Genomic DNA, 16,196 nt, shown 5'->3' on the forward strand with positions numbered 1-16,196 from the left:
TCGCATCCCCTCGCCTATAAATACCGGGAAGAAGAAAAGCCGCTCTCGCCGCCTCCCCCGGGCCGGGTTTCCTTTCCGACGGCCCGACCTGTCCGATGGCACTTCCCGGGTTCCGCAGCGCCTGAGACCCCGCTGCTCGCCCGAGCTTTCGGAGGCGCAGCCCGCACGCCCCGAGCTCCCCGCGCCGCCCCCCGCCCCATCCCCGCCGGAAAGGCGCCCCTCGCTCTCCGCTCTTCCCCCCGCCCCGTCCCCTCCCGGTTTCGCTCCCATCTCTCTGCCCCGCGCCGGCGCCCGCCGAAGAGGAGAAGATGCGTTTCGCGCCGACGGGGCTCCTGCTGGCCCAGCTCCACGCCTGCATCTACTGGAGCTGCCTCCGGCCCGCCGGCTGCCAGCAGCAGCCGCCGCCGCGCCGGGAGCCCCCGCCGCCCCCCGCCGCCTGGAGGCAGCGGATCCAGTGGGAGAACAACGGGCAGGTGTACAGCCTGCTCAGCCTGGGCTCGCAGTACCAGCCCCCGCGGCGCAGGCAGGCGGCGGAGGCGGCGGGCAGCCCCATCCTGCTGCTGCGGAACAACGGGACGGCGCTGCCGCGGAGAGCCCCCCCCGCCTCTGCCTCTGCCTCTGCCTCTGCCCCCGCCGCGCAGCCCCAGCCCCAGCCCCAGCCCGCCGGCACCCGGGGCGGTTCCGGAGCCCGGCACTGGTTCCAGGCCGGCTACCGGGCCTCCTCCGGGGGTCGCGCCGCCGGCGGGCAGCGGAACCCGGCGGCCCGGAGCGACTCCTCGGGGGCGCCGCGCCCCAGCGCCGCCGCCAGCCCCGCCCGCGGCACCGACGGCAACGGGAGCAGCACCGGGGCGGGCAGCCTGCCCCCCCTGAGCAGCTTCAGGCCCGGCCGGGAGGATGTCATGGTAGGAGACGACCCCTACAACCCCTACAAGTACACGGACGATAACCCCTACTACAACTACTACGACACCTACGAGAGACCCCGCCAGGGCAGCAGGTACAGACCCGGCTACGGCACCGGCTACTTCCAGTACGGTAAGAGCCCTCCTTTCCCGCCGTCCCGTCCCGTCCCTCCCCCGCCCCGCCGCTCCATCCGCTCGCTCCGCGCACGCCGCTCTCGGCGGGACGAGCCTGGCCCCGGCAGGGACAAAATCGACCGGGCAGCGTCCGCCCGGCTCTCGGCATCGGGCACCCCGGTCCCCGGGCTCCGGGAGAGGGGCGAGCTGCCCACCGGGCAGGGGTCCGGGCGTCGTGCCTGCGGCGGGGTGTTCGGGACAAGCCCGAGCAAGGGGAATGCGGGGTTAACGGAGAGCAGGGGTCCGTGGCAAAACGACGGCTCCCAACGACTGGGATGGTAGCCAAATATTTGCAAACGTGTCCTGGGTTGATCTTGCTGTTATGTGATTGGTTTGATGAACTGCAGGTCTCCCTGACTTAGTCCCGGATCCCTATTACATCCAGGCGTCCACATACGTCCAGAGGATGTCCATGTATAACCTGAGGTGTGCTGCCGAGGAGAACTGCTTGGCAAGGTAGGCATCGTCACAAGGTTTTGCCAGTTTGCCGTGGGTCGCTGTGCTCCTGTTTCCAACTGTGAGCGCGGTGAAGAGTGGAGAAGGGTGAAGCTGGAGGGCTCAAGGAAACACAGCCCTCTGTAACCTTCCAAATTTGTGGTAGATGGTAGAGTTGTGCACATCAGAAAGCTGCCACACTAGAGAGACAAGCTGCAGATCTCCTGAAGAACCTACATGCTGTGAAAAGTTACAGGTTTCTATTGTCAGGCTCACTTGAACATTTCTGAATTTTGTGAAATGGAGGCACCTAGAAAACCACTTCAATCTCTTGATTTTCATTTCCCTCCTCTACTCCCACAAGATCATATGTTGCTTCATTTAAAAAAAAAAAAAAAAAACAAAACACAAAACCAACCAACCAAACAAAAACAAAGCAAACAAACAAACAAAAAAACTCCACCAAAAACCCTAAACCCAACAACAACAACAAAAAACTCAGCCCAAACCAAACAAAACCCCCCCCCCCCCTATTCTTAACCAGCACAATTTACTATTAAGATTGTAACAAGGTAATTGTTTCTGGGTCTATGCCTTTTAATGTTTCCTAAAACTGAAATCCCTCTGAAAAGTGTTTCAGAGTCTCTTAAGGGGTTGAAATAACAACTTTGTTATGCAGTTAGGTCTTGTCCAGTTGGCAAAGAAGGATTTTTCCTGTTTTGTTTGGAAAGAAATCAACATGGCTGTTTTTAACCATTTTAACTTGTTTGATACCTTATCATGCAAAACACATTGATTTATTTACCAGCATCATTAATTTGTCAGACTATTTCAGGGTCATGCTTGCTCTTCACTTGCAGAAAAAATAAAACACATCATAATAAGCAGTATTTTTTTTGCTAGCTTCACAGTGAAGACTCCTTGAAGTGTTCTTGCTGGCTATGAGTTGATTAAAATATTCTAGTATTTGAAAGAGTGTAGCTAATAGCTATGTAGAATAGGAAAACAAAGCCTGATTCATACACATATTAGAGGTTTTTTTGCCGTGGAATCAAACATCTGTTGCATGATCTTGCATATATGAGGAGTTATTTTGCTTACCAGCAACTAATAAAATTATGTTTTTTGGTACCAGAGTAATTTTACAGCTCAGCAGTGATCTTCTTCATAAACAGAGTCAGTCAGTGGTCAAACTTCCGTTTATAAAATTAAAACCAGATCTGAATCTTACTTAGGTCTTGGTCTGACACCAGGCATTTCCACACCATATGGAATTCCTGTGTGACTCTCCAATGCATGAGGCTAGTAAGGCCTGAAAAGATCTCTGCTATCAGTTACTTCTGAGACAATATAAAGCATTCTTCAAAGTATTTCTTGAATACACTTACGACTTTTTCCTGTGTTTTCTTTGACTCACAGTTCAGCTTATCGAGCAGATGTTAGAGACTATGACAACCGGGTGCTCCTGAGATTCCCCCAAAGAGTGAAAAATCAAGGCACATCAGATTTTCTGCCCAGCAGACCCCGATATTCGTGGGAGTGGCACAGCTGTCACCAGTGAGTGAAGTGCTCAGTATGGCATCTTCTAATTATGTTTTTCACTGACAAATTGTCACTTATAAGGGACATTGTCTAAAACTAAAGTGAAGCAGAGAGAAACCATGGGGAAACTTTAGCTTTTTACTATCTGATTAATTTTATGTTGTGGTAATTACTCTTTGTATGTAGTGATAATTACTCTCTATACAGACACATGAAACGAAGATGGATACAAAGCTTATCTATATGTATGAAACTCTTACAGAGTGTAGATGAATATAAATACAAGTCTGGAATGAGATTTGACAGTAGCACTTTCTCCTTTTATTTTACATATAGTCCACTTACATTTAAGCGTAATCAGTAAATAAAAGTCCCAAACATGTTAAAATAAATAGAAACCGTAAAATGTACATTTATTAGCATATTCCCTATAATAACACAGTAAACCATACTTCTTAAGCTGAATTTAATGAATTAGAATGGTCTGATCAATTTGGAAGATGAAAGCTACTGAGTTGACTGATCCCATTATCAATAATATTCTGTATGTATATGATGACATTTTGACATAGCAACATTGCTCTATAAATAGTATATTTGCTGGAAACACAGCAGGGAAAATGTAGTAGAACATTTTCAACATTTTGGAAGCAGGTAACACTGCAAACTTGTACTTTTTAGAAAACTCATATGCAGGAGTTTGCAGGTTTGTTCCAATTTTTGCTACTTCTCAGGAGGAGTAGTTATAAAATACTAGAACTAATTACTCAGAATACTTACTTTCACCTCGCCTAAAATACAACTCTGCTGCTACAGGTACATAAAAGATAACTTAATCTTTTTTTTAAATGGTATGCAATGTGGGCTTGATCTGAAGGTCTCTGAGCCACTGGAATATTTCTCTCTAGAGTCAGAGGCTTTAGGCATTGAATGAAAAATCAGTATCATTAAAACAAATTCTTTCAAAAAAGACTCATATTACTAGTTTATAATCTTGCAAGCATTAAAAAGCTAAAACTAAATCAAACCTAATAAAAACGCTTCCATAAATTCTTTAAATAACTCCTATCCCTGAAAAAAGATCTTCAATACAAAATATCCCCCAAACCAACAACAAAAATCCCCTGACCGTAGTGCTTACAAACTTGATAAATGGATTAAATGGGTAGATAGCAGGTGAAGTTTTCCATTTGTAGAAAAACACTTTCTTACTGTGGCACGATAACTCAGCTATCACTGTCCAGATGCAAAGTGTCTCTGATGTTGATTCAGTTCTTGGACAGAAAATACACTGGCTACAAAAAAATACATCTCTCGTGATCATTTCCATAACAGTGAAGTAAACTTCTTTGGAAATGAACTCTAACTGCCAATTACTTTGGCTAGCCATCAGACCTCAGTGTTTGTTAGTCATCATCATCTGCGGACTGGTTTTAGTGTTCTGGATGCGCCTGCTTGTGAGGCTCCTGTGCTGCTTTGTTTTACCAATACATTTGAATTTTGTTTAATTAGGCCTTTTTCATATAACTCTTGAGCTGAAAGCATTCAAAAGTAACAGTGGCCAAATGCTGCAAAGACACAGCACAGGTGGAAAATGAAAGTTTATTTTCCCACACATTTGGAAAGAATGAAATTGCAACAATATGAGGTGTTAAAACTCCACACTAAGAGCTAGAAGTCACTTAGTGTGAAAGCAAGAAAAATGCATCACTTTGCCCAAATCAGAAGGATACACATTTCTGAAACAGAGACAGCATTAAGTATAGACTGTAAAATTAGTCGGTTTTGAATGAAATCTGCATTGCCAGTACACAGAAGTTGATTTCTTTACACTGATTTTATCTTCACCAATGTTACGAAAGTGTTACATTGTCTGAGGGCCACAGAAATATGAAACCAAATTGTTGGGGTTTTGCTAGCAAGTAGCAAATTTCCATGGAATTTATAGTATGTAAGATAAGCATTCCTAGAAAAACTCTGCTTAAAGGCACTTAGAAGATATTCAATTCAAATATGAACAACTTAATACTTGCTATTGTTATTGGTGAAACAGGAAATTTGGAAAAATGGTGCTGCTATAAAATCTTTCCCATAACAAATTAAAACCTATTATTTATTTTTAGATGAGGACATGTAGCATTTGAAAATTAGAGTAATGAAAATAATTGAGTGGTCATTAGTAGGAAAGTATACTAACACACAAGTTTTGGGTAGTAAATAAAATTTGTCCAGATTTAACAGGATGTAGATCAAATAGGAATATGTGAAAATGTTATTGATAGGATCTGATCCATCTCCAGTAATGTATCTATGGTTTAACAGACATTATCATAGCATGGATGAATTCAGCCACTACGACTTGTTGGATGCAAGCTCGCACAGAAAAGTTGCTGAAGGACACAAAGCAAGTTTCTGCCTTGAAGATACTTCCTGTGATTATGGATATTACAGACGGTATGCATGTACAGCACACACACAGGTAGGAGCTGCTTTGGAGACAACCAAGTGTTTTTCCGCTTCCTAGTTTGTATTTGGATAATTTTTCTGCCAATCACCTGATGCCCTAAATTATCTGATGCCCTAACTATCTTCTGGAATTCCACATTATAAAGACCATATACTGATCTGGAGACTGGTAATTCACTCATGTGGTGTTAACTGTGGGTTTCTTATTAAAGGGCAGTGACATTGACTAGTGCAGCACCACTGCTAACTGAACTATATTAAAACACACCACAAGTTCTCGTGGCAGTAGGACTGGCCAGGCTTGCTAGAGGGCAGTCAAGATAGCCTGCAAAGAAGCTGTTCCCAATGTTCATCCCCGCAAACCAATCTCCTCAGCTGGTCCCAGAGTTTATAGGTGGTATTTTCTCCCTTTTGGAGTCTAAAGCTGTAAGATGCTGGATTTCTTGAACACCTGCAGCTGCTGGCTGGCAGTCTGGCACAGAAATCTCAGAGTGTTGTTCTGTGCCTGTGCCTGTACAGCAGGAGGCTGTTGAAGAGAATGGCAGCTGTGTGGATATTATGATGCATTGTGCACAAACGTAAAGCCAGGTGCCAGGGCTTATTAGAGGAACATGGAAAATGGAACATACCGTTATGATAGACAAATCCATGCAAGACTCTTATCTTGAATATTGCATCACCACCTCTCAGAACTGCTGAAGAAAAGCTTACAAAATCCTAACCAGCCAACCCCAGCAGAACAAGGTTAATCAGCAGTGTAGGGTGGCTAAGTGATTTCATAGACTATTCCATTTAGAAAACCACAAGTAAGACCAAAACTTGATGGGTTGTGGATTGAAAAAAGGAAATTATTGATATTTACTGACAATTGTTGATGGTTCTGACAATATATGAACTTAAGACCCATCAGGCAATGGCTTTAAAACAGAGAGGAGTGCTCTTTGGACTCATATATTGGGTATTAAATTCCTTGCCATTGGATGTTGCAGAGATCAAAAGTCTCCATGGGCCCAAGAAGAATTTAGACAAAGTAATGGATGTTATTAAACACAAAAATCTGAAGGTACCCTGTGCTTTAAATACAGTTAAATGCCTGGTGGAAGGAATTTGCCTGACACTACAAATCCCATTCCTTATGTTCTTTTCTAGTTAAGCATCTACTGCTGACCACTGTCAGAGACATGACACTGAGCTTTGATGGATCTGTGGTTTATCTCAGTGTGGCCATATGTACACATAAACATGTATCCCTTATTCTGCAGCTCTTAATCTAGAAGGTAGTTATTTTGCCAAAGAGAAATGACAGCTATGTTTCACTGGCTGACGTGTCCACATTTGAATTTTAACTATAATGAACGATCTGCAATACACAGAGGCTTTGAAGAGGTTTTATACATACCTTTTCTACTTCTATAGACTATGACATCTAACTAAGCAACATATATATTTTACAGCTGGAGTATTTGTGTCACTAGAATCATGGCTGTGTCAGCATTTTCACTTTAAGCCCATATTCCAGGGGTTTGTAATTGGACTGTAAAACTTTCTTCCAGCCTCAGACTTGGCACAAATGCGCGAGAGAGAGTCTGAGTTGATCACCAGCTGGGTCAAGAGGGAATTCCTGCAGGAGCTGGGTTTTCTGCACTCTGTATGTTGCCAGAACAGATCAGCTCTGCCTATAGCAAACTGTATTGACCACAGCTAAAGACACTAGATTTGAAACACCAATACATTCATATGTGGGGATTCTTACTAACGTTCCTACCAACAAAGAATTTTTCAGAAAGATGCATTGAGAATAAAGGCTACATTTTCAGTTCCTTCAGATTCTTGGGTCACTGTTTGCCTGAACAGACACCATTTCCATGCAAAGCTCAATGTGAAAATGGCTCTTAACCCTACTATTCAAAGATGGCACTTGCACAGATTACATCCATAGCAAAAAGTTGCATCATTCCTAAGGGTAGAGAGAGGTTCCAAAATGGTGATCAAGTCTGTACTCATGACCTCAGAAGATATTCACTCAACATTTACAGATACTTACCTCCAGTCTTTGGTCAGTTTTTATTGTATTCTGATCTTATGTAAAGAACAGGAAATAATAACATCAACAGCTTTTTTCATAAAAGGAGTACTGTAACAAGTGATTATAAGAAAATACAGATACCTCACAGATGAACAATTGTCAGTATTATAGGTGTTTGTCACTATTAAAGTTTTTTATCCAGTAGTACTAAAGGGTAGTCTATAAAAGTGGTACATGAGACTTAGCCGTTCTGGTTTTCACACACAAATAAAATACACAATTAAAAATAAGACTCATTTTCTAAGTTAATTTTCTAAGTGAACTGTGATAGTTAGGTGAACTTCACTCTGAGTGTCCCTAATGTCTAGAATGTCACTGTTTCTACAGATTAATGGGTTTTTTTACATTCATATTAAATTCATTTTTAAGGGTCTGAGCCCTGGCTGCTACGACACTTACAATGCTGACATAGATTGCCAGTGGATTGATATTACTGATGTAAAACCTGGAAATTATATTCTGAAGGTAAGTGTATGGGGAATGGTGAGATTTGGGGTTTTGTGGGAGGGTTTTTTTCCTATTTAAAGAAGCAAATCATTTGCATACATCCTTTGGCATGTAAGTTACCATCTGAAACATGGCAGTGGACAGCACTGTGCTTTCTCCCCTCCAGGTGAGTGTAAATCCCAGCTACCTGGTGCCTGAATCCGATTACTCCAACAACATAGTCCGCTGTGACATCCGCTACACGGGCCATCATGCCTATGCCTCTGGCTGCACAATTTCACCGTAAGTGCCTCTTCACTGGTAGCTTTCCTGTCACTGTGCCTCACTATTAGCATTTTTTTTTTGTGGGTTTTGGGAATTTTAAAATCTGTGGGAATTTCCCTCTCGCACTCGTGCCGTTGGAATATGTAACACTTTCCAAAACTGCTGCTCCTGTCTCGTCTGCTAGATAATGACCTCTGGCTCACACACCCTCTTTGTACTTGCACTAGACTTTTCAAGGATCATTCAGTACCATTTTACATCACCCACACACAACTGAGCAGCTGCAGTGCTCTTTAAGACATTCTGCGAAATCCCACATGTGTGTGTTACTTTGCTGCTGCTGCTATACAGCAGCCACCCTCCTTGAAACAGCTCTTTCACACACCCTCCATTTACAGTTTTGATGTTTAAAAGTTTAAACAATGCCGAAATTATGCCTTTTTTACATTTTTTCTCCAAAAAGGCAAATTCATTTAATAAATGTCCTCATGGTAGATCTACTGTACCTTAGTATCTGTGAAACACACACAGAGAAAGCAGTCTTCTGTAACAAAGAGGTAAGCAGTTCTCAGAACACTGTGTAAGTTGCTCATGTGAAATACTTACCAAGAGACTTCATTTAGATTCTATAAGGAGTGAGTATTAACATTGTAGAAGAGGTCATGTGAAACAAATCCCAGAGCAGTAAATGAAAGTCAAGCATATGGCCAGTGTAGTCTTTTATAACAGTATCAGTGAAATTAATGACTGAATTAATGTGACTTGCTTAATTAGCCTGTAAAATATTCATTCCTCACTTTGCATTAGGAAATCAGTAGTAGCTAAATGGGGCAAACTTATGTTTCATGCTTTTAACTTCTAGTCTCCCCATCTTACCTCTGAAAATGTTACTGAGTACATAGAATAATAGGTTGGAAAAAGTTGGAAAAGACTTTTTAGATCATGGAGACCAGCCATCAACCTTGGATCACCACCATGCTCACCATTAAACCATGTTCTCTAGTGGCATATTCCTACAGCTCCAGAACCCTTTCAGGGATAGCAACCCCACCCGACTTTCTTGGGTATTCTGCTCTAATGCTTTACAATCCTTTATGTGAAAAAGTTTCCCCTAATATCCCATCTAAACTACCCCTTGAGGCCATTTTCTCTCATCCTGCTCACTGGTTAAGTGGGAGAAGAGACCAACCTACACCTCACTACAGCCTCCTCTTGGGAGTTGTAGAGATTGATGAGATCTTCCTTCAGCCTTCTCTTATCCCCAGGCTAATGCCCCATATATACATGTATATATGTACACCATACTTTGTATCCCTCTCAGGTACATATTCATGCAGGGCTAGGAAACAAAATGTCTGTTACTGTTGGCTGACCTGTGCTTTCAAGATGGCAAGTAGGTATGTAGCAGTTCCTCTTTCTGTGCGTGCCTGCTCACCTGCATAAAATTATTTCTCCTCTTTCAACAGATACTGAGAAAGACGGAAGAAATGGATGAGATGGTGCCAAATGTTTTGAACTGAAGTATCATTATACAAACTTCACTAGGATGCAAACACTATAGAAACAAAACTAAAGAACATACACCCACACACCTTATGTGACTTTGAAGCACTTCTGCTTCTCAACTAAAACTTAACTGGATTTAAATAATCTAAATTGGCATTACTTGTATTGCTATTGAAACGTGTGAAACTGGTGCTTCATGTAGAGATATTTTAAATTTTGATAATCTAACTCATTCATAAAAACATGGGACCATTTCTTAACTCCTTCAAATTTGGAGGTTATGTGATAACAGACTTCAGTGGGAATATTACTAGTGAATGAGTTGAACATATTTTGAAAGGTAAAAAAAAATGTATGCAAAATGAATTAAATAAAACTCAAGAGAAAGTACTAATGTCAGCTATCTCAGAAAATACCATAATGAAAAACAGATTAAGAGTAATGATATAGTACCATTAAAAATCCTTGCTAGGACACATTGATATGAAAGAGAGAAGTATGTTCAGTTTTCAAGGAATATTAACATATAGCAGAGAAATACATATATATTATATATATCAGTTATACCCCTGCAAGAAAAGTTATGTTTACATTTTTAATACATTAGAAGTTTTTCCATTTTCTTAAGTGAAAAACAGATGGGGTTTTGAAATAGACCTTTCATCTGTGAAAATTAATTAAAAAGCTTACCCACCTTTATATGTTCATGAAATTTCTCAGGGTGGGACTTCTAAAAAACTTCTGCAAACTTATTGTGGATAAAAAATACCTGTCAAGAGATGGGCTCTTGGAGATGAAGAAGAGTCCCTGATGTGGTCATCTGTGAAAAACATCCAACTTGACCAGGTTAACCATCAAAATAATACAGGCAATCAACTCAGGTGGCACCACAAACAGAAGTAGGTCAGAATCTCTTACAAAGTATTTTTAGTGTGAAGAAAACCTACTACCTGCTTCCCCCTTAAGTACTGTAGTTGACTTTAAAATGTATATCTCAGTATTCAAAATAACAAAGCTGAAAATATACTATATAGAGAGGAAGAACAAAAGTCAGTGTATTTAACATCTTACTTTAGGCTGTTCAGGAACCAAAGGCATCATTGTTAAGGGGAAGATCTTCCAGCCCAAATTAATGCTTTTGCTGAACTGCTTAACTGGTGCTGGGTATACTACTCCTCCCATCCCCAAATTATTTTGCTTTTGCAGTGCACCCTGCTGTAAAGTACAGTAGCTGTGATTTTTGTTTTAAACTGTGAAATGACATATCACAAGGGGATCTGGCATTTTTTTCCGAAGATTTCTGATCATGTAAAATGAAGAATCTACTTTTGGAACAATGGAACCTAGAAATATTGATTGGTATTCATTAAATTTCATCAGCAGTTCAAAACACCTAATAAAATATTGGAAGCTTAATAAATTAGGGAAAAAAAAGGAAAATAATGTGCTATTCAATAGCTAAAAATGAAAAAATCTGAGAAGTATGGAGAGGTTTTATTATCACTATTGAGAATACTTCAGGCAATATTTGGAAATATTTTATGCATTAGAACCCTATGGATTTGGAAGTTTGAGGAATTACCATAATATCCTTCAAGGATCAGCTGTTCTTTAGTATATTTATTTATTTCCACCTTAATCATAACTTGGTTACAAATTTGCACAATTAGAACTTAAAAAGAACCTGAGTTCCAGCAACTGGTGATTACTAACCACCAGTGGGAGAGGGTGAGGAATAATATGATTTATACCTGCAGGTCCCTTTCTGTTTGCGGCAAAGATCCATTTTAGCAGCCTGTAACCAGTATGGGCAACAAACAGAAGCAAAATTTGGAAACTTGATTTATGAGAAAATCATTTGTTACATATGTCTGCAAAAACAAGGGCCTGTTTAAAGTCTAGGCTTCTGAAATCTCAGCCCAAAGAGTTTTTAAGAGGTGTTAAGGGATGCAAGCGCATTCACCTTTCTACTGCTTAGGTCAAAATTGGGGTCAAAGTCCTGAGAGCAGCTTGGGCAATGGACACAAAAGCTACTGAATGGAAGCCAGGTTGTGGGCACGGGCTGCTTCCTGAGAAGAGGTGATGTGCTCATACCTCATTATGCCTGATGCTGAATGTGGAATATGAGAGCACGAACAAGAGACGGAGCAGCTGCAGGAAGGGGGATACCCCTCACTCATGACACACTCACCTGCTCACATGTCTGTGCCCAAACTACTTGCAGAACTCCACTGAAGTCAGCAAGGAGCCAGAGGACCTTGAGCATCTGTGTAGGTGGAACAAGTGGGAATGGCCTTGTTTGGAAAGGTGTTGAATGCTGTAACTTTGAATATTGGGGATATTGGAGCTACGAAAATGTAGCTTTTTTTTTCCGTAGCAAAATATTGTATTTGTTTTGAAATGTGTATTAAGCAACATGACATTGATGTACAATAGCATAAAAATTGCCTAAGACATGAACAGAAAAACAAGAGATTTTAGGATTAAAAAAAATGAAGGAATGTGACTTTAACCCTGTCTAACTATAGTAAATCACAACACAGTAGAAGAGTTTATTATATAGCATGTGTAGAAGTAGTTCTAAATAGGGGAGCGCCAACCAGTATTTTCGGTATCTGGGCTCTGCAGATTTGACACCTTACTTTTTGCATACTGGAATATTTCTGAGATCATGTGCATTTTTGTTCAAAAACATTTTTAAAAAATGTTTTGGTAAAAGCTTTTATTTTTACAGCAAATTATATTTGGATTTCATTTTACCAGACATTGGGCTTATTCCCTTATCTTTGAAAAGCATATTGACATTGGTCACAGTGGGAGCAAAACCAGATTTAAATTTTGTGAGATTTCTCTATGAATTTGCTGTCATGTAGTCTCAAATTTCTTCTGAAAAGCCAGAATGTATAAATATGTGTGAAACAATAACTTCCCACAATTTAAATATTTACTTAAGAATTGCACATAAGGAACATAATGTATATCAGGCTCATTAAAGGAAGGGTTTGTTATATTTTTTTTTTAATCCTGAAATACATTTGATATTTGCATATTTCTAGACAAAAGTGTAACAAAAATGACAGACTGGTCACCAATGGAACCAAAATATTGTGTAGATGACGTTTTTGTGTTAGGAAAAGTCTGCTTGTTTTTTCTCTGCTCCAGAATGAATGCATATATCAAATGTACCTTCCTATTGTCATTCATGTATTGTTTGCAGTGTGCTCATTCAAAACCAGCAGGGTGGTTTTCATAAATGAGACATTGAAAGGTGGTTTATCCTGTGTCTCACAAAATGCCAAAAGGGCATTTTCATTTTCTCCAAATCTTAAAAGGTGCTGAAAGATTTTAACTTGAATTAAAACCAAAGAGTATGTAATTGGGAGGTTTTTATTATGCAACTAAATGCTACAGATACAGTGAAATGCCACTTGTTTTTGCAACTTTCTTGAAGAATTTTCATTATTTCCTTCACTTTTCTTGAAAAAGTCTTAATTTCAGTAACTTTGCATCTTTATCTGAAGAGCTCTAATTTATAATATTCAGGCACTAGCTTTGTATTCTTCATTGCACTTTCATATTCTTGTGTTACATGCCCGTATTATGGTTGCAAGTTTATGTGAAAATGACTTGAATAAAATGTTTCAAGCGTTTTATTTGTTGAAGTATTACACTTACTGCATGGGCCAGATCCATCTCTCAGTGAGAAGGCTTCAGTTAAGGTTGTTATGTCCACATGAAAATGAACAAAATTGTCTTGCTGATGTGGTCTCAGAAAAAATGTCACAAGGTAGAAACGAGAAAAAAATTTCAAGGCATGATAAATTACCCCTCATACTACACAGAAGATTAACATGTCAAGGCTTAACAGGAGGAGGCATATGGTTCATCTGGACACAATTCCCTTAGGATATGTGTCTTGGTAAAGGCAGGAACTTAAAAAGCACTTTCAGAATTTCTGCTCCAAAAACTGCTTTCACAGAAAGAACATTTGAGCAGCACATGGTAGAAAGTCTATGTTCTCGAGAAAACTGACTAACAGATTAAACATGCAGTTACTCCAAACACATTTTATCCTGTTATTTACATCCTCTGATGTAAAGCCAGTGTCCTGCTGCCTCTTCAATCTGCATACTAAGCTGAGAAAACAGTCTGAGTTGTGAGGCATCTCCTGTCCCCTCACTGAGGGACTACTAGAGAAGAGCATGGTTAAAAAACTTGGAGACTTGTTCTAATAAGAAGTCATAAAACATTTAAATATTAACTAACCGGCACTCTTGGCTTCATGTAAATGGAAACAAAACCAATGTAATATCTTTTAAAATTCATACAATAAATGTAGATTTATTTCAGATATAAGCCACTTTGTGTAATGTTTCTCTGTGTAAAAACTATTTCCTATCCTACTACTTATTAGAGCTAAGAGCTTTAAATAGAGAATTTCTCCATGTGCTATTCCTAGAGCACAGAGCCTGGAGTGGAACAGAATCTGTGCAAGTACAAAAATGCAGTAAAAATTCCATATGATAATTGCAGAAAGTATGTTCATATCTATTGAAAACATTTCCCATTTCCCAAGTACCTTCTACCCCATTCTATCTCATTTTTACATCAGAACTCCTGCCTAGTAATCACAGAATGATCTACCATCAGTCTACATTCACAAAGCAGCTCAACACTTTCACTCAAGAAAGTATTGCTGTAATTTAATTTTCATTCAAGCCTCATTTTTTCTGATCTAGTAATTCCATAAAAATTGATTAAAGATATATTTATGACTGTTTGGAAGTCCACAAAATGGTCCCATCAGTAATATGCCCATTTGCTATAATAATATAATAATAACAAAATCACATTTAAACTAGTGATAACTGTCTTAAAAGATACTGAAAAATCTGAGATTCTTTTGTTGGTGAGTCTGAAGTGAAAAAATTGTGCACCTGAAGCAACCTAGTAGTATCTGACTCTATGGTATGTACCTGGCTAAAGACATTTCTTCTATGGTATGGTACAGAACTTAAAAGCATGGTCCTCACCATTTTAAAATCTAATCATCCCAGAAAGAAATAACTTCCCATGTCACCATAAAAATAAATTGCTAGTCCTTTGTGAGAGGTCTCTTCTAAACAGTGCTACAGACAGGAATTATGTTAAAATCATATATGCTGAACTTGTTATATTGTTATAATGAAAACATTCTAAACCTTATCAGCAACCTCCAGGCAAGTTCACTGGGTGGGTTTATCAGTTCACAAATAAATTGCCCAGTTACACATAACAGGTATTATCAAGTCTTCACCATCACTACTCACTTGTATAATGTATTAAGGCTGTGATCCAGGTGAGTCACTAAGCACCAGCAGGAAGTAGCAGTAACCCATTAAAATATGAAGTAATGCCACTATCCTAATCTCTCTTCTCTCATTCATGTTCAGTGTTTTTTCTTTTCATTAAAGCAAGAGCTCAGAAGTATTTCTGAAGCAAAAATAAAAAAGGGATGTTTTGATAAGTCAGGCTTCCTTCAGGGAGAATTGTGGCCACAAAATACAGCTGTAATAATGCAGTAGGAAACTTGTTCAAATAGCTCCTAGATGTTTTAAATAAATGCAAAAAAGCATTTTAGAACATTGGCTCCTTAGAGTCTTGACTTTTTTTCACACTATTTACAATCTTTAAGTTTTTGATCCTTAAATAAGGTATTCATCTTCTAAAAGAAAACTAAGTTGCCCATGAAAAACTGTTACAGCTGATGACATCTACCAAAAGACATTTCTCTTGCCTTACACTGGAAGCAGAGAAGTCACATACCAAACCTTTGTTTGGTGTGACATTCATCAAGGATTTATTTATACATTTAAAACTTGAAGGATTAACATTTGCATCTGAAAATCTTGAAGTCTGTAGAAAGCAGGTAAATACACAGCTTCTTCTGTGAAATATAACCCTATAAAACCACATTAAACACGTTTCTGTGCTTATTTTGAAGGTTTTGGTCTTAAATATTGTTCCATATGGTACAGTGATAATAAAAGCAACAAAACCACTTTGAAATGGAAGATTGTTTGAATTTCTCATTTCTCTGGGAGACAATGCCATTAAAGACAGTATTGCGTACACTGATATTTGTCCAGTACATAGAAAAGAAAGCCTAACTAAGTGGGGCAAACCATGCCTAAATATTAAAATACAGAACAGACCAACCTGAAGGCTTATTCTTCAAGAACTTAACGTTTGTGTCATATCCCAATCAGATGAACTCCCAATGTCAGACTGCCACTTAAAAATCAAATGTTTCTTAGTGTTCAAAGTTTTTTCTGATTCTCACATTCTTTCAGAAAGTGCAAGCCATGCATGTTGAAGAATCCATTCATATCTAC

The 16,196-nt window shown here is 39.8% G+C and overlaps 1 protein-coding gene across 1 annotated transcript; it reads left to right on the forward strand.

The window, feature by feature from the left end:
- Positions 1-308: 308 nt before the first annotated feature.
- LOX (lysyl oxidase) lies at positions 309-8,338 on the forward strand (the record flags this gene model as incomplete). The annotated part of the gene is made up of 6 exons (XM_083883887.1): positions 309-1,035; positions 1,424-1,532; positions 2,931-3,068; positions 5,376-5,532; positions 7,975-8,070; positions 8,219-8,338. The coding sequence occupies 6 exons, from the start codon at positions 309-311 to the stop codon at positions 8,336-8,338; spliced, it is 1,347 nt and encodes a 448-aa protein (XP_083740013.1).
- Between the last annotated feature and the right edge of the window lie 7,858 nt (positions 8,339-16,196).

The sequence above is a fragment of the Zosterops lateralis genome (genome assembly GCF_965231275.1).
Source record: "Zosterops lateralis genome assembly, chromosome: Z".
NCBI classification, from domain to species: Eukaryota; Metazoa; Chordata; class Aves; order Passeriformes; family Zosteropidae; genus Zosterops; species Zosterops lateralis.